Source organism: Coregonus clupeaformis, chromosome 16, assembly GCF_020615455.1.
Source record: "Coregonus clupeaformis isolate EN_2021a chromosome 16, ASM2061545v1, whole genome shotgun sequence".
NCBI lineage: Eukaryota > Metazoa > Chordata > Actinopteri > Salmoniformes > Salmonidae > Coregonus > Coregonus clupeaformis.
In genome coordinates this window covers 4,685,570-4,713,271 of record NC_059207.1, presented here as the reverse complement: position 1 = coordinate 4,713,271, position 27,702 = coordinate 4,685,570, and the positions used below count along the sequence as shown (strand labels likewise).

The window sequence follows — 27,702 nt, the reverse complement described above, 5'->3', positions numbered from 1 at the left end:
GTCGTTGACTTGCTTGAACCAGCCAACGTGTCCTGGAGATCCAGTGACATTGGTGCACTGCAGAGTGACATTATCTCCAGGATGGACCACCCCTGAGGGAGGAGAGACAGACACAACAGGGGTCAGATCTGAAAGAGAGAAGACAAAGGTTTAGAAACAATTCCAAACAATAACTTTCTGTCCACTCATGCACTACTATACCTAAACCTAGTCTCAACTATGAATCACATAATCATAATGACTTAGAAAACGTACACAAGCTGTAGAGGACAAGAGCTGGTAAATATATGCGTGCCATTCTGTGTTTAGATCTACACTTCCAGACCGTGAAGGAAGGACTCCATCTTTAGATGAAAGTAATTTGTGATTAGGGGCGGAAAATGGTGTGAGACCACAGATAATGTTTTCTTATCACCAACCACTGATTTTCCACTCTTGCATTTGGTTTGAGAGAGCAAAGGATAATATATTTTAGTTGTAGGCTGTAGTTTATCATCATAGAGGTTACCAGTATTGTACCATTTTAAAAGTTGGTCAAACATACTGTATATTGTCAATTTTAAAGTAATAACGTTTTAAATAAAGGGTCTGGATGACCGTTAGTAAATATTCCAAATCTGTTTTCACAGTGATGACACCCAGAACGGTTGCATTGAATAATTGTATTGGGCGTTAGGAGCTCCTGGTATGGGTAACTTTTGGCTGGAAATGGCACTCTTCTGACTGCACCAAGTAAATCACTGAACTTAGGAACTCTTGCGGATGACAGGAGCATTGGCTTGTAGTCCACCTAATGTATACCTTAAAAGGGATTGTCCTTTGAAAATGAAGGCCAGGCTTTAGCTTAACTTCATTAAGACAATGGTATCTATCCTCGTTTGAAAACGAAGGCCAGGCATTAGCTAAACTTCATTCTTTATCCAAAAAGTGACATTCTGAGCTTCGCTGCATTACATTTGATCATAGAAGATAAACACAATAGTGTCAATCCAACAGGATGCTCAGCTCTGTCCATCCGGTCTCTTGTAATCTGGGTTAGGTGAAGCCACCACAGGGGCACTTAGCCTACCACTGGGGAAACTAGCAAATTCTGCTGAAATGCTACATGACATACTGCAGACTATACAATGCATCTGAGAAACGAAATAACCTCATTTGAGAAGTGGTCTACAAGGGTAGACTTTTCCACTCAAGACACAGGTTTGAAAAGGATGACAGCTATTAAGATGTTCGCACCACTGTGCAAATTTCTTCTACTTGGAGAGATGGGTACGTTTTTAAAACTTTATTTTGATGGTATGTTCAATAGAACAACATTTACAAAAAATAAAGCTGACATGTTTCAGCATAGCCTTCATCAGGGTGTATAATGGTACAATTGATTTCATTAACATTCACAGACACTTTGCGGCAATCCAATCTTGCACTTAAAATCAAATCAAATGTTATTGGTCGTATACACATGTTTAGCAGATGTTATTGCGGGTGTAGCGAAATGCTTGTGTTCCTAGTTCCAACAGTGCAGTAATATCTGTGTGTATACACAACAAAAACATAAGGTGTCATTGTACGCTGATGATTCCTGTTTTCTTTTAAATCCACAATTTGGATCCCTCCATAGCCTCATAGAGGATCTAGATAATGTGTCTAACCTCTCTGGATTACAACCAAATTATGATAAATGTACTATATTACGTATAAGTACAAAAAAATACAACTTTTATATTACCGTGTAGTTTACCAATAAAATGGTCTGATGGTGACGTGGACATACTCGGTATTCATATCCCGAAATAAATAAATAATCTCACTACAATACATTTTTATAGAAATTTAGCAAAAATAGATAAGATCTTGCTACCGTGGAAAGGAAAATACCTGTCTATTTGTGGGAAAATCACCCTGATTAACTCTTTAGTCATATCCCAGTTTACCTATTTGCTTATGGCCTTGCCTACACCTAGCGACTTATGTTTTTAAATTATATGAGCAAAAAATATTCCATTTTATTTGGAACGGCAAGCCAGACAAAATGAAATGGGCCTATTTATATAATGAATATGAATTCGGAGGGCAGAAATGATTAAATATTATAGCATTAGACCTCTCACTAAAGGCTTCAGTCATACAAAAGTTATACTTAAATCCGAACTGGTTCTCTAGCAGATTAGTAAGAATGTCTCACCCCATGTTCAAGAATGGCCTTTTTCCCTTTATGCAGGCAAGTGGAAGGAGGAGAAAGTAAGGAACTTTTCTGTCGGCCCTGCATTAAAGACAAAAATTCGTTAAAGAAAATTGTGATAAATAAAAAAGTATACCGGTTTCATTTAAGGACCAAACAATTGACAGCTGTGCCATGTAGATTGCAAAATATACCGATATACCGATTCCATGGCACATGGTATATGAACTGATACACAAAACTTAGAGTTTTTCCATTTAAATGATTAGACAAAATTCTTGCAACCAATAGAATGGTATATATATGGGGGTTACAACCATCCCAGCTCTGCACATTTTTCTGTGAAGAGACAGAATCATTAGATAATTTGTTTTGGTACTGTCCATTTGTAGCTAGTTTTTGGTCGCAGGTTCAGGAATGGCTGGAGAATTGCAACAATTAACTGGAGCTAACTCTGCAAATAGCACTACTGGGTGATTTAAAAAGTCATAGATCAACAATATAATAATACTCTTAGCAAAAATGTTAATCTTTAATTTACAATCTGTAGAAACTATAAGAATAGAAAGGTTCAGAACGTTTGTGAAACATCACAGCACAGTTTAAAAATATATGGCAAATAGAAATCAAAACTGGATGGTGTTCAGAGATAGATGGGAGGGGGTTGAGTGGAGCTGAAGGATGGGACTAAAAACAAACAAAAGATAACTATTGTCAAATATACTGTGTCCGTAAAATGTATATAGTATGTATAAACTGGAGGTAGAAGCCTAAGTGTTGTTGTCCATTAGTTTACTCCAATATACTCCAGTATATACAGTGCCTTCGGAAATTATTCAGACCCCTTCCCTTTTTCCACATTTTGTTACGTTACAGCCTTATTCTAAAATTGATTCAATTAATTGTTTTCCTCATCAATCTACACACAATACCCCATAATGACAACGTGAAAACAGGTGATGGGATGTATAGACATTATGGGCGGTATATGGATAGAGTATGTAGTATATCTGAAGAATACGTTGTCTAGAATAGTATATGGACAACAATAGTTAAACAGCATAGGCCTTGACTAGAATACAGTATATACATATAGGCAGGGTAAAACAGAATGTCAACATTATTAAAGTGACCATAGGCAGCAGCCTCTAAGTTGCAGGCAATCCAATCTTTTAATGTATATAAGGTTTAATATATCTTTGTAAGATGTTTTCTTTTGTTTTTTTGTAGTTTATGCGCTAGATGGGACTGAGCCCTCTGCCATACAACAGGAGAGTTGTCTCACGTCAGCCAATGTTGGAGACACAGTGGTTCTGCACTGCCTCTATAAAAGCGACATGGCCATGCATTTCTCCTGGTACAAGCAACCCTTCGGAGAAAAACCTCATCTCATCTCAACCATCTATAAGTATGACAAAGGTGCTACATTTTACCATGAGTTTAAGGATAACCCTCGCTTCTCAGTGCAAAGCAGCAAAGGAATAAATCACCTCAGCATTTCAGACTTGAAAAGCTCGGATTCAGCCACGTACTACTGTGGAAGCGCACACTCAAATGTGGTGGAATTTGGAAAAGGAACCATTCTCAATGTAAAAGGTATAGTACTGATTTTCAGACATTCCAAAAAAATGTAATTGATCGATAAAGAGCAGTAAATATAAAAGTAACATTTTGGATATAATCTTACTACAGCATATTCAACACTGATTTACTGACATATATAAACACTATTTTCAGGTTCAGAGTTCAACAGTAAGACTGTGCTCCAGCAGTCTGTATCTGAGTCAGTCCAGCAAGGAGACTCTGTGACTCTGAACTGTACAATACACACTGAGACCTGTGCAGGAGGACACAGTGTCTATTGGTTCAGACATGGCTCAGGAGAATCCCATCCAGGAATCATTTACACCCATGGAGACAGGCATGATCAGTGTGAGAAGAGCTCTGAGGCTGGGTCTCCTACACAGAGCTGTGTCTACAACCTCCCCAAGAGGAACTGTAGTATATGATGAATGGTGGCAATTATTGCTGTCAACAAAAGGAGTCTGCTCATACTGAACATTGATCATAAGGTTTATTCAGACCACAAGCTTCAGCATGAGTTTACAGACACGTGTGGTCCGGAGAGCAGTGGCGTCCAATTCTAATGTCTGCTCTGTCCTATCTTCTTCGTGTACCCCTATTTATAACCAATGCAACAAGATGGGCTCCCTCTGCTGGCCAGTTTACAATACACTTCCTGTCTATTATATGTTACCTTATACTAAATATTGCCTTTTGATACTAACATAACCAACATTCCATTTCGTCATGAAAAACATTTAACAAAGGCATAATCTTCAGATACGATATTCCCCCTTTCGAGACGAAATAAACGTCTCGAAAACAAACAGAATAAGATTATGACTATTAACCATTTATCTCCTTGAGTATCTTTAACATTAAACCAAACACATTCTCCTCTAGAGTGTAAATACCTTCCTATGAAATACCTGTTTATGAAGTGTGAATACATTACTATGACATATGAAGAAATCTCTATGGAGTGTAAGAGCGAAAAACTGTCCAGCAGCCATCCATCCATATCAATCAAGACAGTAAAATTCTCTCACGGTCCCTCTGCCCCAGGCAACCACCGTCGGTACTCCAGATAACCTCATTAACCATGTAAATGCATTTGAAACTATGATGTAATTAAATACACATGTAAACAAAATCCTATCCATAAATATCCATTGTACGGCTGGTCAACCCATCGAATCGTACAATGAATCTCTCCCTTCCTAGACCTTCTCTGTCCCTAAACATTCACCGAAATAAACAAAAGCATCTAAGATCCTCATCTGCATTCAATAACATCAAACATCATTCTACTAAAATCAATACCTAAGAATATGACACAATTATGTATTACACATCAAATATGTCTATATTTCATTGCAGACACTGGAATGTAGTCCACTACACTTCATCTCCCTGTAGTGTCCTCTTCCAATGGACTTGTTGATGATGGAATCAGCCACACCCTCCTTGTTTCATCTCCTCCAGTCATATTCTCCCTTCATATTGTCTTTGTTTGAGTATTCCAATCTCCACATGTTCTCCCAAATGCTTCTGGAATGACAAGAAAATAAACGACCAAACAGTATCCTTTGCAAAACAACCACTTTCAAATTAAACCTCCATTTCACCTAAGAATTTAAAAAATGATACATAAATGATGCATGAATCACATTAACCTATCCCCCCTTGATTCATAAATCATACTAAAATCATACTAAAAAAAAAATGTTTTCCTTGAAACAATAAAAATAAAATGATCAAATAATCAAAAAGGATATTTATCCATTCAGTAGTCCATCTAGACCCCCTCGTCCGTCTTCGTCCAGATCCGGAACAGTCAACACCGGCATCATTCTCCAACCTATTTCAATCTCATAGCTTCCTCAAAAGTCAGTAACATATTACACCTTGCTATCAAAGCTGTCATTAACCCATCACTGCCCCTACTGGCCTAATTGATCTTGCAACCAAATCCTTTCAAATGCATCCCTTATAATGCATCTATAACCCCAGTGATATTATCTGAACTATCTGGACTCAAAGTATAACTAATATTTATCAATATTATCTTCCCAAATGTTACACCATACCATGAATGAAGTCCCCCCTTCTCCCTTAAACTTATTCTTCAATGATAGGCTTGAAGACTATGACCTGTAGCCATGTCTCTTTTCACCCCATTTTCAACCCTAGCTTCAGATTTCTGTATTGGTACCACTCCTCTTTTAATGGTAAAAACCTCATATGGAAGCTTAAACGTTGACCTGTAACAACATCCTATCCCCCATAGGGTAAGAATATACTCTATCATCACAAACCTACCAAATATCTCTAAAATTCCCATAGTCACATTGTCAGTCAAAAGCTAATCTTTTAACCATCAAAGTCCTAAGTAACATATTATTTGTCATTACTACCCTTAAGGTCATACTTATCCTAAGTAATCCTATAACATCCCAATCTGATCTTCCCATAAACACACCCCTTACCTCATATGTTTTATTAGAATAACAACAACTTTTATCCTCACTGGTTCACCTGAATACTTCAGGTTTCCACTGTTACCTGACTTTACTTTCCATCTAACAATTCCCATAGGGTAATCCATTTACCCAAGAACACCTAAACCCTAGGCTTAAACCACTGTTCTGACAATGACATTATTTTATCGGTCAATGACTGTTGCCGATACCACAGTCATGACAAAGCATAACCCTGACCCACACCTGCCAGAGGCCGCGCGACCGTCTAACACGTCTTGGGCTGGCATCCCCAACAGACATCAACCCTCAAGATTCCTCACTGACTCTTACCGAATGAGTTAATCTATCTCTAATTTTCACAACAGAGGAACGAGCAGCACTGATCAGATGCCCCCCCCCTCTGTCATCAAAATCAAAAGACCCCATCCTGCAGCTTCCATGATGAATCTCTCTTCTCCATTTCAGATTAACCTATATTGCTCTCTACTACTATCTGCTCTACTTTTTAACCCTATTCGTAGTAACCTAAACCCCTGAGTCTCTCTTGCTGCCTCCTTTAATTTCAGAAAAGTTGTTGTCATCCTTCCTACATTTGCTATTACCATCGTATCATTAATCCCTTCCCAAAGTTACCATTAACGTTGTTGATTTAGTTGATGAATTAAAACCCTTAATTCCCTCTAGTGGGAAACTACCAACATCCTATTCGATTATTCCCTGTTGGAGTGACTACTGTAATAAACTTATCCTTAACTCCCTCTGTGACTGTGGAAAGTTTTACAGACTTCAAATCTTCCATTATAAGCATCACCTTACAAATTACATAGCCCTTTAACCAATAATTCTTAACCGGAACAAATTCCTATGCTTTCACTAGATAAGTACACATATTCTCCCTGATCTTTATCTGTAACCTTACGCAAAATAAGTGAACAGTCACTCCTAACCCTCTTCTAAACTATACCTCCTTTTACTCCTGGTCCTAATAACAACACTTATTCTCCATAATTATCTCTCCATATGAGAGAAACGTCCCCATCCTAAACCCTAATAAGTGTTTTCCCCCCTAAAATTGGTGCTGTATTGGTTCCCTTATAATCAAATGCAATATATTTATGACTTTAATACCTATCAATGTTGAAAGAGTTAAATTGCTTCTTACTGTTGTTATAATAGCCTCACGTGTTGATGTCCTTAGTTACTCCTAATTTTTCCCCCAGTTTTCCCCTAAGACTTTGAACTCTTTCCTTGTACTTCCATCCATCACCACTAGTGTCACTTTTTCCCCAAATCGCAGTCCTATCTCTAAATCCCTGACTTTCAAACTTTTGATTACACAAAATACACCTATAATGACCTTGATCTCCCTGCTGGAAACTGTAAATATAGATACTCAATCACCCTCAAATCATTCAGCAACACATACTTTCTCAATGCATCTGCTCCTAATCGATTTAAACTCCTACCATATCTCCCCACTAAACTTTAAAATGTCCTTCCTCACTGTTCTCTCTCTGTCTTACTACTAACTTTGAAACTTAGCTTACTGTCTCAGAGTTCCTTCACCCCTAGTTCTCCTAACTTATTTTAATCTAATCTTTTCTCTCATAACATTTAAAACCTTTTCCCCTGATTTATTGACAAAATTCCTTCCCCACCAATTTTTAGAATACGTGATTGGGAATTCCCCACCTGCTCCTGACTCCTTTACACAGACTTGGCAAAACCGACTAAACACCTTTTAGCCTAACCTCAAATCTCTTAGTGTAAGAATATAACCCAAAATAACAGTCACCCCTATTAAGTTTTCAGACAGATTGTCTTAGACAGTCTAGTGTACATCTTATTGTACAATTCAATTCTCTTCCCAACACTGCAATAACAGTATCTTCTAATATTAGTATGTCTATTGTAATTCCTATTTGACTTCTATAACAGAGCTCAATTGATTCCCGAAGAGTAAACTGTTTTACTACTTCAAATCCCTATCCTAACCTAATTAGTTTATTTTACAGAGTGATATGTTTAACCTCTTTAGGCTGAACCCAGATAAGTTTTTCCCCTATTCACTATCACTTCTAATGGTCGGTTGTTTTTACTTCAATTGTTGGCTATTTTCTCTTCTTCTCTAATCGATGCTCTCAGCTGATACCCCCTTCCGGATATTGTTCAGTTGAAGCTGTAACAGTGATTGTTGATTTGGTTCACTCTGATTCTTCATCACACAAGCTTCTCTTCTCCACCAATTGTATGATTGACTTCTCAGAGTTTCTTCGTCCCTGTTCTTTGTTGTTGACATATCAGGATTCTTCAAAAGCTTATATTTCAAGTTCTGTCCTCGAAATATCGTCTTCCATCATCTTCTTACTTTTCTTCAGCATCTTTGCCTCAATGTATTCTTCTTCTTCAATTCTTGGGATCCTTTCCTCAGCAGTTTCTCCTCTTCTGTATCTTCAGCGGTGTTACTTCTTCTAAACTATTCGCTTTATCCAGGCATGATAAGCATCGGTCTATACCTCCATTTCTTCTTTGCTAGTCATTGTAGGATAAAATCCTCTTGAACATACAACACCTTTCATCTCCAAATCTTCATCACTTTCTTCATCAGAACTCGAATCTCTTGTCTCCTTCTTCGTTCAACTTTCATCAGAGATCAAGTCTCCAGTATCCTTCTTTCCTCTCTTGCCACTTCCTTCTGATCACAGAGTCACCTCCACCCATGGCCTCTCATCAATCACTCTCATCGTCATCATCCTCATCTCCTTAAGTTCCCAGACATCTCGGTTTTCTTCCGTCTTCTGGATTCATCTTCATCGTTGTTTCTGCTCGTATTCGTCTTCATCTCTGATGCCATAATCACCCTGCTGGATGATGTCTTTCTGCTGAATCCATATGTGAGAAAGGTGTACTAACATCTGCCATTAGTCTCTCCTAACACTACTCTAACCCTACTTTGATCAAAAAATGACTATTTTAATCAATTTTCCCCTATATCAAGCCCTTTATATTCCTTTATTGTGAACTATCCTATTTTAGACTATATAAGTTATATAAGCTTCCCCCTGTAATTCTTAATATAACCTAAACAAATCCATTAACCATCCTGAATAATTAACCCCAATTCCTATTCCTATGTCACCAATATCAATTAGTGTTGGCTATCTTACCACAACCCATCAAATGCAAGTAAATGAAGTTAGTAAACTTCAGACTAAAATACCCATAAACAAAGCCTTCTAACCTTACAACCCTTCAATACTCCAATTCCCATAACCCCTTGCTCTATTAGCTCTAATTATCATACATTTCACAGAAGAATCCTCAATCCATCCTGGATTCCCAACACATCTGTAATTAAACCCCAGTGATGCACATAGCCTCCAAAATGCAATTTTTAATGAATCAGTTTGCCAAGCTTATGCGAAATCGTCATAACATCACATATCTTGTTAGGGAAAGATCTTGTAACCACAATCAGTACCAAAACCTTTTTGACTTGATCCTCTGCCACGTGACGTGATCACTTCCTGTATCTCCTCGCTCCCCCTCTCTCATGACAAGGGACAAAGACACAAGAACAGCTTTTAGTAGTTCATGCCATCACTGAGTATTTCCAACCATTCAATATTCATTCGTTCTACATTATTCACTCTAAGACTAAACTCAGGACTAATTATAGATCGCCCAAAAACCTTGATTTTAATCCGTCATTTAATTATTTAATTCAATCTATTATAATCCGTTATCCTATATTTAATTTATAAATTCAATAGGCTACAAAACAAGTTTCATCTTTAACCAATCACAGTTTAAACTAGAATCATCGTGTTAAAATCTCTTTATGCGTATTGGTTTCGTCGTCTGTGTTCCTCTGTCTCCCCCTGCAGTTTAACCAATGTGTTGTTTTGCAGAATCACGCATGCGCAAATATCATTTATTACATAGATCGCTCCAAAACATTTCATTTAATTTTAATCGTCTTTTAATTTAATTAATTATACTCCGTCAACATATATTTGATTTATAACTTTACTACATATCGCCAAATAGTTTCCCGTTCAAATAAAAGTCACTCTAACGATTTTAAAAGATGGTGTCCACCTTTCCTTCTCAGTAGCTATTAAACCCCTGCAAAGAAACCCCAAAGACCTCTGACCCTAAGCCACCATTTTGTTTTGTAGGCTCAACGCGACCTCATGTCGTAGTTTTTAGCCCCGTAAAATCACACGCACATGCGCACAACCCCTTAAGCCCATGCTTCCCACACAATAGACCGATAGCATTACGCTACAGCGTCACTATTTTATACGTTATACTCACACAATTACACATAACAGAGCTCACATTTGCGTAAAACTTTCAGTTCCACCACATACAAACAAGTTTAAGAGGCTTGAATCCATTGCAGTGGACCTCTAAGGTTGAGATTATCATGTAGCACGCAACACAATTAGCCTTTAGCACTAGCCTTTCGCTAACTGCAGCCTACAACATGTAACAAAACCCAGCATTGCGTTCCTTTAATTGAGTACTGTTTCGTTTGCCCTAAATTTATTCTGCCGTGGGTATGGCTATTTCAGTGAGCGATCCCCCCCAATGCAACTATCCCGTCGAACAGAAGTTGAGTAAGCCATCCCCAAGAAATGTCCCACCAACCCCCAGTCCCAGACTGAACCTGAACACTCATAACGCATGTCCAGGATTTTGGCCCACCCTGTGGTCGCCTCGTCACGAGGGCTTATCTAAACCTGCAATGCTCTAAAATTGTATACATATCTTGGCCCCGACTGTTCTTGACTTACTATTCAAACAACACATCTCTATAAACAATTTTTAAAATTTGTATAATGATTAGCCAGACCCCAGTCATCAGCAAAAACACCACCTAAGGCACAGTCATAAGGGTACACTCCTCCAGTGTACACAAGCAGTAACAAAACCAACAACTTAGCTGTGTCTAGTCGGGTCATGACTCCAGACCGAAGTTAGCTTGAGTTAGCTTGGCAACTCCAAATGCAGCAAAGAAGGATTGCATCATCCCTCCTGGCAAGCTCGCCATTATGTAGTATATGATGAATGGTGGCAATTATTGCTGTCAACAAAAGGAGTCTGCTCATACTGAACATTGATCATAAGGTTTATTCAGACCACAAGCTTCAGCATGAGTTTACAGACACGCGTGGTCCGGAGAGCAGTGGCGTCCAATTCTAATGTCTGCTCTGTCCTATCTTCTTCGTGTACCCCTATTTATAACCAATGCAACAAGATGGGCTCCCTCTGCTGGCCAGTTTACAATACACTTCCTGTCTATTATATGTTACCTTATACTAAATATTGCCTTTTGATACTAACATAACCAACATTCCATTTCGTCATGAAAAACATTTAACAAAGGCATAATCTTCAGATACGATAGAACCTCAACCTCTCTGATGCTGGGACTTACTACTGTGCTGTGGCCTCATGTGGGGAAATACTGTTTGGAGACGGGACCAAGCTGTACATTCATGGTAAATATAATATGCTTGTTTATTAACAATATACAAACATGACCCTTAGGTATAACACTGTATTAGCCAATACTATATTATATACAGGGTTGGGGAGTAACTGGGGAGTAACTGATTACATGTAATCAGTTGCATGTCAACTTTTTTTTTTTTTACAGAAACATAATCAGTTACGTTACCAGCAAAAATATTGCAATCAGATTTCAGATACTTTTGAAAAGCTAAATGATGAATTATTGGATTACTGCTAAATTCAGAAAGGATGGTTGGGGAAAAATACATTATAACACCTTTCTGTTTTCTCAATGACATTCAATTCAGCATTGAAAAAAGGCGCAAATTAAATTTTGTTTCACCTGATTGAGTCTGACCACAAGTCAGAGACCAGTAAGTTACATAACTGATTATAATTTTGGGGACAGGTAACTAGTAACTGTAACAAATTAAATTTAGAAAGTAACCTACCCAACCCTGATTACATAAAAATATACAAAAATGGAAAATATAAAAGGTTTAATTCTTTCAGGTGGTGATATTCAGGTGGATATGAGGATCCTTGTACTCCTCTCCATCATAAGAACTGGAGCCCTCTTCTGCTGTCTGACCATCCTCTTTATCATCTACCTCCTCAGGAAATAGATCAATTCAATGATTCAGTTTCTCAATCCTTCAGCTGTTACAAATGCAAATGTTGTTTACTGTCTGTTCAAATGTTTCATTACCTATCAACTTAGGTGACATACTGTAAAAGTAAAATGCCCATATGTTGATGATGCAGATTCACTTGTAATCATTTGGGGTTCCACCTTGAACATTTTGGAAAACCTTTAAAAAACGTATTCTCATGAACCATTATCGCAAATAACACAAATGTACATGATATATATAGTGGCTTGCGAAGGTATTCACCCCCCTTGGCATTTTTCCTATTTTGTTGCCTTACAACCTGGAATTAAAATAGATTTTGGGGGGGGTTGTATCATTTGATTTACACAACATGCCTACCACTTTGAAAATGCAAAATATTTTTTGGGGTGAAACAAACAAGAACTAAGACTAAAACATAAAAAACTTGAGCGTAAATGTCTCTATAAGCTTGGCACATCTAGCCACTGGGATTTTTGCCCATTCTTCAAGGCAAAACTGCTCCAGCTCCTTTAAGTTGGATGGGTTCCGCTGGTGTACAGCAATCTTTAAGTCATACCACAGATTCTCAATTGGATTGAGTTCTGGGCTTTAACTAGGCCATTCCAAGACATTTAAATGTTTCCCCTTAAACCACTCGAGTGTTGCTTTAGCAGTATGCTTAGGATCATTGTCCAGCTGGAAGGTGAACCTTCGTCCCAGTCTCAAATCTCTGTAAGTCTGAAACAGTTTTCCCTCAAGAACTCCCTGTATTTAGCGCCATCCCTCATTCCTTCAATTCTGACCAGTTTTCCAGTCTCTGCCGATGAAAATCATCCCCACAGCATGATGCTGCCACCACCATGCTTCACTGTTGGGAAGGTGTTCTCGGGGTGATGAGAGGTGTTGGGTTTGCGCCAGACATTTTCCTTGATGGCCAAAAAGCTCAATTTTAGTCTCATCTGACCAGAGTACCTTCTTCCATATGTTTGGGGAGTCTCCCACATGCCTTTTGGCGAACACCAAACGTGTTTGCTTATTTTTATCTTTAAGCAATGGCTTTTTTCTGGCCACTCTTCTGTAAAGCCCAGCTCTGTGGCGTGTACGGCTTAAAGTGGTCCTATGGACAGATACTCCAATCTCCGCTGTGGAGCTTTGCAGCTCCTTCAGGGTTATCTTTGGTCTTTTGTTGCCTCTCTGATTAATGCCCTCCTTGCCTGGTCTGTGAGTTTTGGTGGGCGGCCCTCTCTTGGCAGGTTTGTTGTGTTGCCATATTCTTTCCATTTCTTAATAATGGATTTAATAGTGCTCCGTGGGATGTTCAAAGTTTTGGATATTTTTTTTATAACCCAACCCTGATCTGTACTTTTCCACAACTTTGTCCCTGACCTGTTTGGAGAGCTCCTTGGTCTTCATGGTGCCGCTTGCTTGGTGGTGCCCCTTGCTAAGTGGTGTTGCAGACTCTGGGACCTTTCAGAAAATATGCATTAACCATAAGACCAAATGACAGCAAATGTAGGAATGTAGGCCCATGGCACATCTTTACTTAGTTTGAGAAAAGTCAAGGGATTGGTCAAAAGATGGCTGAGTTATTGACTAATAAAAAATCTGATTGTATGTGTCCATCTAAACCCCTATAAATCCACTCCACAGTGACCTATCAGCTTGAAACATGTCAAAGTGATCATGAACATCCCTAAAATGAACAACACTGAATTTTGTATTGATATCTCAAAAAACAAGGAAGCTATTAACAACTAATTCTTTGCATGTGTAACGCTAATGCTCAAAATCATCTTCAATCATTTTCTCCTCATAAACCATACGTCAGAATCACTCCAGATTTTGTATTTAGACTCACTACATCAGTTTTTAATGGTTTTGAGAATAATATTATGGCTGCACTGTACCTATAGATGCATGTTAACACATATGCTAATGATAAAAAAATACTTTAAAAATCTTCTTCTCATGAACCATAAGTCAGATTGACTCCAGATTCGGCATATAGACTCAATGAATTAGTATCTAGGGAATTTGAGAATGATTAATTGCTGCATTCAAAGTTGGTTATGCTACACCGCTAGATGGCACCATATAACACCCGGGCTATGAGATGAACTGATGGACATAGGGCCATGAAATCTGGTATGTAAAATGTTTGTATATATAGATGGGTAAATATGCTTATTTTAATGACTAACTTATATCTGTACCCCACACATACAATTATCTGTACGGTCCCTCACTCGAGCTGTGAATTCCGAACACAGATTCAACCACAAAGACCAGGGAAGTTTTCCAATGGCTCACAAAGAAGGCACCTATTGGTAGATGGGTAAATATTTAAAAAAAGCAGACATTGAATATTCCTTTGAGCATGGAGATTTTATTAATTACACTGTAGATAGTGTATCAATACACCCAGTCAATACATAGATACAGGCGCCCTTCCTAACTCAGTTGCCGGAGAGGAAGGAAACCACTCATGGATTTCACCATGAGGCCAATGGTGACTTTAAAACAGTTCCAGAGTTTAATGGCTGTGATAGGAAAAAAATGAGGATGGATCAATAACATTATAGTTACTCCACAATACTAACAAAATGGCATAGTGAAAAGAATGAAGCCTGTACAGAATACAAATATTCCAAAACATGCAACCTGTTTGCAATAAGGTACTCAAGTAAAACTGCAAAAACAAATGGCAAAGAAATTAACTTTATGTCCTGAATACAAAGCGTTATGTTTGGGGCAACAGCACTTCACTAGGTACCACTCTTCATATTTTCAAGAATGATGGTGGCTCCATCATGTTATGGGTATGCTTGTCATCGGCAAGGGAGCTTTTTAGGATAAAAAGAAACGGAATAGAGCTAACCACAGGCAGAATCCTAGAGGAAAACCTAGTTAAGTCTGCTTTCCAACAGATACTGGGAGACAAATTCACCTTTCAGCAGGACAATAACCTAAAACACAAAGCCAAATATAGACTGGAGTCGCTTACCAAGACTACATTGAATGTTCCTGAGTGGCCTAGTTACAGTTTTGACTTAAATCGGCATGAAGGTCTATAGCAAGACTTGAAAATGACTGTCTAGCAATGATCACTTTGTCATTATGGGGTATTGTGTGTAGATGGGTGAGAGATGTATTTATTTTTTATCCATTTTGAATTCAGGCTGTAACACAACAACATGTGGAAGAAGTCAAGGGGTATGAATACTTTCTGAAGGCACTGTATTCCGTATCACTGAAGAGATGCTTTTTTATTTAACCTATGTTTAGTCTCGTTGAGATAAACATATATTTTTCAAGAGAGACCTGGTGCTTAAACACCATGAGAATCTCTCTGACTCCACATACTGCATAGATATACATGTATTGTATATGATTTGCAATAAATGCTCTCTTTGTGAGAAGTACAGTGTCTGTTCACCCACCTACCATGAAGGGTGTGATGTCTCTCCCACCAATCAGAGAAAAAAGGTGACTTTCTGCCTTTCTCTGTAACTGTCAGGCAAAAAAGCCTACTGATCAGATTACTGCACCAGTCCATTTGGTTCATGGTGGGGGAGAGTAACCACTCAGGGTGGACTGCAAGATGACCCCACTATTCATCTGTATGGTGATTCTGCATCTCACTAAGTACTGTATGTGCATATCTAGACTGCCTAGTCTCCTGTGTTTTGGAAGCTATTTACTGTAAGATAACTGACATTGTTCTCTACCTTGGCTCAACTTATTGACATGGCTTTACTGTAACTATTATGCAAATGAGGATGTCCATTTATTAATTTTACATCTACATACATTAGCCAAACATGAGCCCTTTACCTCTGGATGATTTACACCATGGGCAAATATTTCCCTCTCCAACTATGTCCAGTGTGTTCCAGATGGTAGCATGCGTCCCATTGTATCTCAGTCTGTGCAAACAGAATCGATGCCCCTAGGGGAATCTGTGACTCTGGAGTGGTTCTCCACAGTAGACTCAGTGTTATCCTGGATATGGCTGAAACACACACCAGGACATGGACTTGTACCCATTGTAACAACCTACTATGAAAAAGTGCAATTCCAGCAAGATTTCGCAAATACATCTCGTTTTGAGCTGCAAAAGGATGATTTTAGCTTTAATTTGACCCTATGGAATGTTGCCCATGCTTATGTTGGATCGTATCATTGTGGAATATTCTGGTATAATTAATACTATTTTGGAGATGGTGCATATCTCATGTGTCAAGTTAAGTGAAGAAACAGGAAGTTTAATAGCATACTATGTTTCCAGTTTTAATTTCTGAGTTTCTCTTTAGCCAATGAATAACTCAAGTGAACGAAACCAAGCTGGACATTGAGGGTAAGAACTTCTAAGAGCTGATTTAAAAAAAGCTATGCATATAACTTTACATATTCTGATAATCATGTCTTCTCCTCACACGGGGCACCAAATGTAGTTACAGTTATTATAAACTATATGTGGGGGTTTCTGGTCAGCATCCTTAAGAATTCCCTCCTTTTACACTTATGTATTTATTTTTCTACTTCTCAAGAGAATCAAGCTGGATTGCTGAACTACATAACGTTTGTTCTGGTTGATATCATTACTATCCTCATAGCAACACACATTCTCCTGATAGTCTTGTGGAGGAGAAAAGTCTGCAAAAGTCTAAGTAGAACCGGGACAAAATAAACACTTTTAGTTTTTTTTCCTAATTACTAAGAGATCGATAGAACTAGAGACATCATATTTTATGACAAACAACTTATATATGTCCACTACCATTAGCAACTGTAATTTCATTTCTAGGTTAAATGCGTTGAAATTAAATAGACCAAGAACAGAACTACCGCAACGTTACTTTTGTACCTGCTGGTGGGGTGGGAGTAACACAGCCATGGGACGGAAGTAACAGCTGGCAAAAAGTGCAGAATATCTGTTATCTAAATTTTTCTGGTTTGTAATGTTTGTTACTTTCAACAAATGTACTATCAGCCATAATTTCATGTTCGTGTCGATTTGAAAAATGAATGCTACAGGTTCGAAATTTATCGCAATGTTGCACAACCACAATATTTTGCCTTACAATATTTATCGGACACAAATGGATGACATAATAGTTATATTAACAATCATTTTCTCATCTCACTTTAATGGGAATGTAGAAGGAGATGTTTTTCACAATTTTCAATTACTATTCATGCTTAGCCCTACCAATCAGGTGCACTCCAGCTGTCCTTGTCATGCGTGCTCCTTGTGTCTTGATAGAATAAACATTTTTATTTTCTTCACAAACAGGAAACTCATCATGGTTATTACATTTCCATGGCTTGACACAAGGTAATTCACCCCCAGAATCATAAAGATACCTATTTTTAACCACTAACCTGTCTATAAAAGCTTATGTGAGATGCTGATCCATCAAGTCGATTGATTATTGCCTAATTCTAAAAATGACATAATTTTCAAACATTGTTGATATTTTGCTAACATTATAATAGCAATATGAATTAGAGGGGACAATGGCCTGTGCTTAAACTTTGTTTTATTTTATTCCAGGTCATCAGTTAACAATGTGTTACTTTTGTCCCTCCCATCTCTCCTGTAACTTCTTCCAGGCTAACACCCAAGACTAGCTAGCATGATACTTGAGACCTATGCTGTCATTTAGTCACTAGATGTGTTAAGAAAATGACATTGTTGGAACCTTAAACAACTAAACACAACTCTTCAACCAAAAAACTCTTCTGGGTCTGTTTTTTTACTTACATCGTTCAAACACACTTTGCCACATGACAGCAAAGGGGGAAGGTTTGCCTAGCGGTGTGCGTGCTTACTCCACTAGGGGTGTGGCGGCTTCTTGGGCATTGTTCAGGGGCATGACGATAGGTGATATCTGTGCTGCAGCGAGTTGAGGTTCCCCACATGTCTTCGCTTGGATGTAACTGCTCCCAGTCTGGCTCATAGTGTTCTTATGGCTGGGTCCGGGGAGCAGGTGTTAGGCAGCACGCCGGGTGCGCATTTTTATCCGGGTTACCACAGTTCCCCTGTGGGATTGAGCCTTGTGCTGCCATGGTTCGTTGATGAGGCGGCGTGCGAATGCGCATTATCAAGTCACAGAGTGTGCATTTATCAGGGTTACCACAGTTCCCTGTGTGTTTGAGCCTTGGGCTGCCATGGCAGCGCATGAGTACACAGATTCCAGGGTACTGCAGGTTTTCCTGTGGATTTGAGCCTCGGGCCGCTATGGTTAATCGACTCTGGTCAATGCTATGCAGCGCACGTGTGTGCGCTTTGCCAAGTTACAGCAGCTGTTCTGTTGTTGTGGACTTCCGGTTCCTTGTATGAGTTCTGACATTTCAGGCTTGTAAGGTAAGTATTGTGCTCTGTGTGGAAAGTTTCTTGGAACTGTGGTGTCTATGGACTTGGGCTGCAGCGTGTCAGTGCACAGAGCCAAGTTGCAGCAGGATCTGGTTCCCTATATGGGTCTCTGACTGCTCAGGCTTCTTGAGGCTCTGACAGTTCAGGCATCTCAGGTAAGTATTAGACCCCCTTTTGGAGCCAGTGGAACCTCTGTGTGATTGGGCTGCCGTGTGCCTCCTAGTTTGCTACCCTCTGAGCCGGCTTGGGGCGGGATTATGTGTCCCCATAGTATGTTATATCGAGTGACCGATTGAAGGGGGAACATACAGTCATGAATATAAGTACCTGTTCCCTAAAGGAGAGAACGAAGTATAACATATGTTGACCCCACGCCGTCAGGGTGTTTGGGCTCGATCAAGAGTGGTAGTGAATTCATTGGCCCGTTGGGCATATTTATTGTTTTCTTCAGGTGAATTTGATTGGTTGTTGAATCCCCATTGTGTGATATACTCTACCTCATTCCCTCCTTCATGCTGACCATTTCAGATGCAAGGCAGTCAGATACAGTTGAAGTTGGAAGTTTACATACAACTTAGTCAAATAAATTTAAACTCAGTTTTTACAATTCCTGACATTTAATCCTAGTAAAAATGTCCTGTCTCAGTTCAGATCACCACTTTATTTTAAGAATGTGAAATGTCAGAATAATAGTAGAGAGAATGATTTATTTCAGCTTTTATTTCTTTCATCACATTCCCAGTGGGTCAGAAGTTTACATCCACTCAATTAATATTTGGTAGCATTGCCTTTAAATTGTTTAACTTGGGTCAAACGTTTCGGGTAGCCTTCCACAAGCTTCCCACAATAAGTTGGGTGAATTTTGGCCCATTTCTCCTGACAGAGCTGGTGTAACTGAGTCAGGTTTGTAGGCCTCCTTGTTCGCACACGCTTTTTCAGTTCTGCCCACACATTTTCTATAGGATTGAGGTCAGGGCTTTGTGATGGCCACTCCAATACCTTGATTTTGTTGTCCTTAAGCCATTTTGCCACAACTTTGGAAGAATGCTTGGGGTCATTGTCCATTTGGAAGACCCATTTGCGACCAAGCTTTAACTTCCTGACTGATGTCTTGAGATGTTGCTTCAATATATCCACATAATTTTCCTTCCTCATGATGCCATCTATTTTGTGAAGTGCACCAGTCCCTCCTGCAGCAAAGCACCCCCACAGCATGATGCTGCCACTCCCGTGCTTCACGGTTGGGATGGTGTTCTTCGGCTTAGGACTCGTTTTACTGTGGATGTAGATACTTTTGTATCTGTTTCCTCCAGCATCTTCACAAGGTTCTTTGCTGTTGTTCTGGGATTGATTTGCACTTTCCGCACCAAAGTACGTTCATCTCTTGGAGACAGCACGCGTCTCCTTGCTGAGTGGTATGACGGCTGCGTGGTCCCATGGTGTTTATACTTGCGTACTATTGTTTGTACAGATGAACGTGGTACCTTCAGGCGTTTGGAAATTGCTCCCAAGGATGAACCAGACTTGTGGAGGTCTACCATTTATTTTCTGAGGTCTTGGCTGATTTATTTTGATTTTCCCATGATGTCAAGCAAAGAGGCACTGAGTTTGAAGGTAGGCCTTGAAATACATCCACAGGTACACACCAATTGACTCAAATGATGTCAATTAGCCTATCAGAAGCTTCTAAAGCCATGACATCATTTTCCTGAATTTTCCAAGCTGTTTAAAGGCACAGTCAACTTAGTGTATGTAAACTTCTGACCCACTGGAATTGTGAATTATAAGTGAAATAATCTGTCTGTAAACAATTGTTGGAAAAATTACTTGTGTCATGCACAAAGTAGATGTCCTAAACGACATGCCAAAACTATAGTTTGTTAACAAGAAAATTGTGGAGTGGTTGAAAAACGAGTTTTAATGTATGTAAACTTCAGACTGCAACTGTATAGGGATGCATTACTTTGCTGCACAGGATTATGAAACTGTGACCTTTGAGAAAGGTTTGTTTTTGAAGTATGATGTCTGAGTCAGTCCAGCCAGAAGAGTCAAGGTAATTTCTTTCACTTATTTCACCAATTTACCATTTACAGTGTTTCATAGCATGCATAATTTGTAACCTGTATTGCAAGATCAAATGTACTATTACCTGATATTCCTCCAGTAAAACATTTATTGAAAATTAGCAGATTGAAATCATCAAATCCTTTGGTTTCAGAGTATGATTTCCCCCTGATTCTTACCGCTCTTGCTCTGGTCACATCAAACATTGTCATTGTGATTGTGATCATTCTACTGTCATGTGGGATATGCAAGGAAAGGAACAGAGGACCTAGAGGTGTAGAAAGACCTGTAATTTGCATCTAATTTGCATACTAATAGCTACTAATCGATGTACTGTTATGTATGTTTCACAGTAATGTTCGACGATGTGTCCATGTAAGAGGAAAATATACCGCTTCAATAAGATTGCTCGTAAACTCTACTTAATGTCATTTTTTTCCTTCCTATTTTTAATCTGAACTGATAGATTACCAACTGCACCAGTCGATCAGGTAAACTTTAACACATAATCTTCCCCATTATAAATTATTAGACTATTATTGTTTATGATACATTATTATATTTTAGCAATCAGAGACCTGATCTCAAAATAAAAGGCTACATACAATGCAAATAAATCTGATAATGTCATTATATCCTCACACGGAGCACCAAATATAGGTACAGGTATTATTAACTACACCATTTGTTTTGGTCAGCAACCTTACGAATTCCTTCATTTGAAACATAGATATTATTTTTCTCCTTCTCAAGAGAATCAAACCCGATTCCTGAACAACATAACGTTTGTTCTGATAGTTATCATCATCATCTTGATCGTAACAAACATTCTCTCTGTTACATTCTCAAGCAGAATTACAACCCAGATTACAAGAGGCCAGATAGACAGACCTGAGCGTCCTGTTGGGCTGACACTATTGTTTTTAGCTTCTATGATCAAATGTAATGCAGCGAAGCTCACAATACCTTTAAGGTATACTATAGTGTGACTAAAAGCCAATGCTCCTGCCAAATGCATGTGTTCTTCCGTTCAGTGATCTACCTGGTGCAGTCAGAGGAGCGCCCCCTATTGGTTAACAACCACCAATTCCAGCCAATAGTTATCCACCCCAGATAGAATGGCCAAAATAATGACTAGACGTAACTTTAATGGGTGTCATCACTGTGAAAACATATTTTTAATGTTTACTATCCAGACCCGTTATTACTTTAAAATTGACAATATACAGTATGTTTTACCAACTTAAAATGGTAATTCTGGGAACTTCTATAATGATAAACTATAGCCTACAATAATATATTATCATTCTCTCTCTCAAACCAAATGTAAGAGTAGAAAATCAGTGGTTGGTGGTAAGAACAAAATAATCTGTGGTCATTTTATGCAGATATGGCTCTCACACCATGTCCCGCCCCTAATCACAAATTACTTTCATCTAAAGGTGGAGTCCTTCCTTCATGGTCTGGCAGTGTAGATCTAAACACAGAATGGCACGCATATATTTACCAGCTCTTGTCCTCTACAGCTTGTGTAAGTTTTCTAAGTCATTATGATTTTGGGATTCATAGTTAAGACTATGCTTAGGTATAGTAGTGCATGAGTGAACAGAAAGTTCTATGTTTGGAATTGTTTCTAAACCTTTGTCTTCTCTCTTTCAGATCTGACCCCTGTTGTGTCGGTCTCTCCTCCTTCCTCAGTGGTGGTCCATCCTGGAGATAATGTCACTTTGCAGTGCACCAATGTCACTGGATCTCCAGGACACGTTGGCTGGTTCAAGCAAGTCAACGACTCAGAGCCCCTATGCATCGCGTCTATGTACAGCTCTGAGTTACCTGTCCAGCATCACAATGGTTTTCAGCCCAGCCATATGGAAATGTTTGTCAGCCATATAATAATCTTCCTCAAAATCACAGAGTTGGATGTAGCTGATTCTGGTCTTTACTTCTGTGGAATGTTCGATAAATACGTCATTTTCACCAATGCAACTCTCCTGAAGGTCCAAGGTAATATTTTCAACAACTTGTCTGCTATGACTCCAAATGCACTAACATGTATATGAGGTATCAGAGATATTGAGAAAATGTTGGAGATATAGTATCGTACTACAGTTGGAATAACAGTGGGAATATTTATCTCTCCTAATCGTCCAAAAGGTCACAACAATTCAGAAAAGGACCTTACAGAGCACTGTGAAGAAGGTATGTTTATTCTGTTATGTTAAGTGAGAATCTTTCGTAAATTAATTAATATGATGTACCATGAAAGTACCGCAGAATATAAATAAAGTGCAACAGCATTTTATAGCAACCTAGACTGAGAATGTTCCATTGGTAGCAAACGGGGTAATGTTTTAAATAGTTCTGATTCTGATTGAAATCGGTTTTGTAGGAATGTACCCCATTCCACTGGTTTTGATCCTGGGTGTTGTGACTGCGGCACTGCCTATAGTAATCCTCATCCTGGTCCTCAAGATTAGACGAGACACAAACAGACACAACACAGGTAAGAGCCCATTTCATGATAATATGGGGCCTGTGAACTAGAATGAAATTATCCGTTAATCTCTTCTCTCATCCATCTCTCTTTTTATATCATATTCAGGACCTGATTCTCAACGACAAACACAAAATGATCAGGTAAATATTGTATGATTAAATACTGTATGTTCAGTGATATTATTTTTGAAATATAATTCAGAAATACTATTCAGAAACACTGTAATTGTATGTCATGGTATTTATACATCTACAGAACCAAGATCCAGATGCATTGAATTATGCCGCCCTGAATTTAACCTCCAAGAAGAGGAAGATGGAGAGGAGAAGAGAGAAGGAGCTGGACCCCCATGTAGTGTATGCTGCTACAAGATGACAAAGTGGAGGAGGATGGAAGAGGAGGAAAATCGGTTGGCCATATCTTTGAATATAAGTTGAAATCTTACTGTATTGTATATGTGTAATTATATTACATGTATTAAAATGTAAATCAATCAATCTCTGCAGTATATATTTAAGCAATAAGGCCTGGGGGGGTGTGGTATATGGTCAATATACCACGACTAAGAGCTGTTCTTAACGCACGCAACGCTGAGTGCCTGATACAGCCCTTAGCCGGGGTATATTGGCCATATACCACAGACCGCTGACGTGCCTTATTGCTATTATAAACTAGTTCCCAACTTAATTAGAGCAGTAAAAATAAATATATTGTCATACCCGTGGTATACGGTCTGATATACCACGGCTGTCAGCCAATCTGCATTCGGGGCTCGAACCACCCAGTTTATAATTGTGAATTGTACCTCATGGCGACTGTAGCCCTCTCCAACTCAGTTAGGCCACACAGCTCAGTGGTACAGGGTGAGGTTAGAGAGGAGGAGTTAGAAGTAAAAACACAACTGTTTAATGGTTGCAGAGGAGTAGTTGCCTCTTTTGGCCTCTCTTAACTTAGATCTCTGTTGTGTGTGTTAGTGATTTGGTATTTTTTTTTACAGGGTGACCCTGAGGGGCAAAGTACCCAGCAGTAGACAATTGCATTATACTGATCACTTATAAAGACAAATAAAGAGTTAAACCAAAATTGCCTTTGTCATGATGTTAAACGCCAATTAGGATTTCCTGTTTGGGCTTTACACTGATCACAGCCCCCTATTCCAAGAATGACTTATAAGGAGAATATGATAGGGGTCTGAGGTAGAGGAGGGCCAGTGAGGGTATTGCTCACTTCCTGTGGTGTGAGTGACAGGAAGGAGAAGCTCAGTGTAGAGTGAGACCTGCTGAGGTGAACATCACTGGGTCTCTCATAGACTAACACTGGGGGATGAAATGTACCTTATCCTCTCGCTCTCTCTCGCCCGATTTTCAGTCCACCTGCCATTAGATTGAATTGGCAAAATATTTATGACGACAAATAAAGAGTTTTTAAAAAATTGCCTTTGTCATGATGTTATTCGTCAATTAGTAGTTCCTGTCTTTGCACTGATCACAGCCCCCTATTCCGAGAAGCACCTTTTCGGGAGAATATGATTGGGGTCTGAGTTAGAGGAGGGGCAAGTGAGGAACGCATCACTTCCTGTGGTGTGAGTGACAGGAAGAAGCTGCTCAGTGTAGAGTGAAACCTGCTGAGGTGAACATCACTGGGTCTCTCATAGACTGAGAGAAGAGATGGCTATTATGTCTCAGTATGTTTTGCCAGATTTACTGTCCACCTGTCAACAGAGTGTGGTTGGTGAAGCATCTAATCATTGACTCTCTTTTTAAAAAATGGGCAAAATATTTAGGTGTGTGTCACAGGTGTGACTAATTGACTCACTAAATCTCCCATTTAACCCCTGTTTCTGTTTGTTTGAGGTACGGCCGCCCACAGGAATTGATGCAGTCCAGGGGCATGGTGGATCCCTTTGTTGGCTGAAAGCGTATGCGTTTGGTGAGATCATACAGAGGACTTTCAGTTGAAGCAACGGTACTATAGAGAGAATATGGATGCCTGTTTCCTGGTCTTCACCACTTCCTGTGCCCCTTTTCTGTTTGGTTTGTTTCATTTCTGTTATTTGTTTGAGATTTGGAACATTGAAAAAAAAACTATGAAATGGAACGTGTGACCACCGCCATTCCCTATTAAAGTGTTGTTTGTTGAAACTGTTGTCTGACTGTACTTTACTCGGCCTGCTCAACCCAGTTCCAAAAGAACCAGCGCCCGGGTTCCCAAAGGCATCTTAAGTCAAAGATCCTGTGGTTCTAACGATGAACTTAGCCTTAAGATGCTTTTGGGAAACCGGGTCCTGGTCACTGTTCCACCAAGTGTAAATGTGTGGGTGATTTGAGGGGTAGTTGACAATAAGGGTGATGTGGGACAGAGACACTGACCAACTGTAACTTTCCACTGCAGTAGGGCTAACATGCATCATTCTCTTTCTCTGCTGAAGACAAGCACCCTGCACTACACCTGTCCATCTGTTCATCTGGACGATAAACACCAGACCCCTGCCCCTCAGTTAGATATGAAACGTATGTGAAGAATATAAACAAGCTAAAATATTTTCCCATACCCGTAGCATTCAACAAGACTACAACGTCCAGATTCTCTGTCACTTTTCGTGAAATAAAAAACGATTTTCCTTCATGATAACCTCTGGCACCTCTGACCAATGCACTCAATACATATTGCAACAACTTCAATCAGTATCAATGTTCACAGTGATATTTATTAATGCTTGCATACAATAGGTGCATACACAGGGATATGGCAAAAGCAGGTAACATACTACATATAATATACTGACATTTGTCTTAAATTGATCTATTTCCTGGTGGTGTAGATGATGATGAAGATGATCAGACAGCAGATAACTCCAGTTCTTATGATGGAGAGAAGGACAAGGAGTGATGGTCCACAGGCCTGATTGGCTGATCTGACGTGACATCAGTAAAGATGCGGATCAGGACGAAGATGAGGTTTTGTCAAAGTTATGAATGATCACATGGTGATCAACATATTTTTTTCATTTTTACACTTTACCTACAATGATATGTACATTAATTAACCACCTTTTCAAGTTAAATTAAATAGTATAGTAATAATTACTGTACCTTTTCTCCAAAGTCCCTCATGAAAAGTCCTATGTGTGATCGGTCTCTTCAACCGCAGTATATCGCGGCATCAGAGTTAGACTCAAACGTGTGAAAAGGGTCCCTAATAGGGTCAGTTAATGCCCATTTCCTGCAGCTTGTTCTTCGTGGTCTAATTGACATTTTAAAAGTTTAAAGTGCCAGTGATGACCTGATATTATTGGCTAGTAGCTCTGACACACAGACTGATCTGAAGGATCATGAGCCAAAAGGCCTATCTCTGAAAAGACCTGTCTACTTTTGTAGCTATAGCTACAGCCAGGCAAGGGTTAGGGTTAAGGTTAGGCTAGGTCTAGGGTTAGAGTTAGGGCTGGGGTTAGGGGTTAGGGATTGCGTTAGGGTTAGTGGATAGTTAGTTGAACATCTATAAACCAGCACTAAATCTGTTAGGCTAAAGTCTTGTGGTCATCTATGAACTCAACCGAACCCAAACGCTTCCCCAAACATTTTATTTTACATTTTAGTCATTTAGCAGACGCTCTTATCCAGAGCGACTTATGTCAAACCCTGTGGTGTTTTTACTTTAGGTCACTTACATTCCACATAAAATGCCTTTAAAAGTGTCACTTCTGTTTCCTATAAATGTATATTGCTGTCCAATACCAAGTACCACGCCCCCTTCCAATGAAATCCCTCACTGTGATCTCAGAGTGAATGAAGAGCTGTTCTCTGATTCACAACCAGACAGATCAGAATAGATCTACACACAGAATGGCCAGAACATTCCTACCAGCTCTACTGCTCCATGGGTTGAGTAAGAAGACTATGGTTAAAGTAATATTGACTGCCTCATCCATTCTAGAATCTAAATATGAGGATAGATTGTGTCTCAACAGAATGTTCCGTGCAGGACTTTTGTTGATTTCCTAAATATATATTACATTTGATCATTTCTTACGTGTATTTGTGTTTCAGGTTTGGTCCCAGTTTCGGTTTCTCTGTCTCAGACCATAGTGGTACGTACTGGGATAATTGTTACCCTCCAGTGCTCCAATATTTCATTGGTCGTGTGACACACAGAATGAAGTTTAGCAAAAGCTTAATCTTCAAAGGAGGACAGATGTTGTTGTCTTAACAACACGCCCCCCTGCAAGTTATACTATGGGTGAACTACAAACCACTGCTCCTGCCAATCACAAGAGTTCCTAAGTTTAGTGATATACTTGGTGCAGTCAGAAGAGTGCCCCCTATTGGCTAACCACCACCAAATCCAGCCAATAGCTTCCCACCCCAGGGGGTCCTCCTGCCCAATAGAATTATTAAACC

At 39.2% G+C, this 27,702-nt stretch overlaps 1 protein-coding gene across 1 annotated transcript; it reads left to right on the top strand.

Moving 5' to 3' along the window:
* Nucleotides 1–1,265: 1,265 nt before the first annotated feature.
* Nucleotides 1,266–26,194, top strand: LOC123492739. Its single transcript, XM_045225878.1, has 7 exons — nt 1,266–1,269; nt 3,413–3,778; nt 3,926–4,174; nt 11,643–11,738; nt 22,468–22,812; nt 23,198–23,311; nt 26,127–26,194. Exons 1-7 carry the CDS (start codon nt 1,266–1,268, stop codon nt 26,192–26,194), a joined length of 1,242 nt encoding a protein of 413 aa, XP_045081813.1.
* The last annotated feature ends 1,508 nt before the right edge of the window (nt 26,195–27,702 follow it).

Coding starts and splice junctions, on each gene's coding strand:
- LOC123492739 (XM_045225878.1), top strand. Junction 4,175..11,642: donor TGTCTACAACCTCCCCAAGA/GGAACTGTAGTA, acceptor TTCAGATACGAT/AGAACCTCAACCTCTCTGAT. Junction 23,312..26,126: donor CACAAACAGACACAACACAG/GTAAGAGCCCAT, acceptor CTGGTGGTGTAG/ATGATGATGAAGATGATCAG.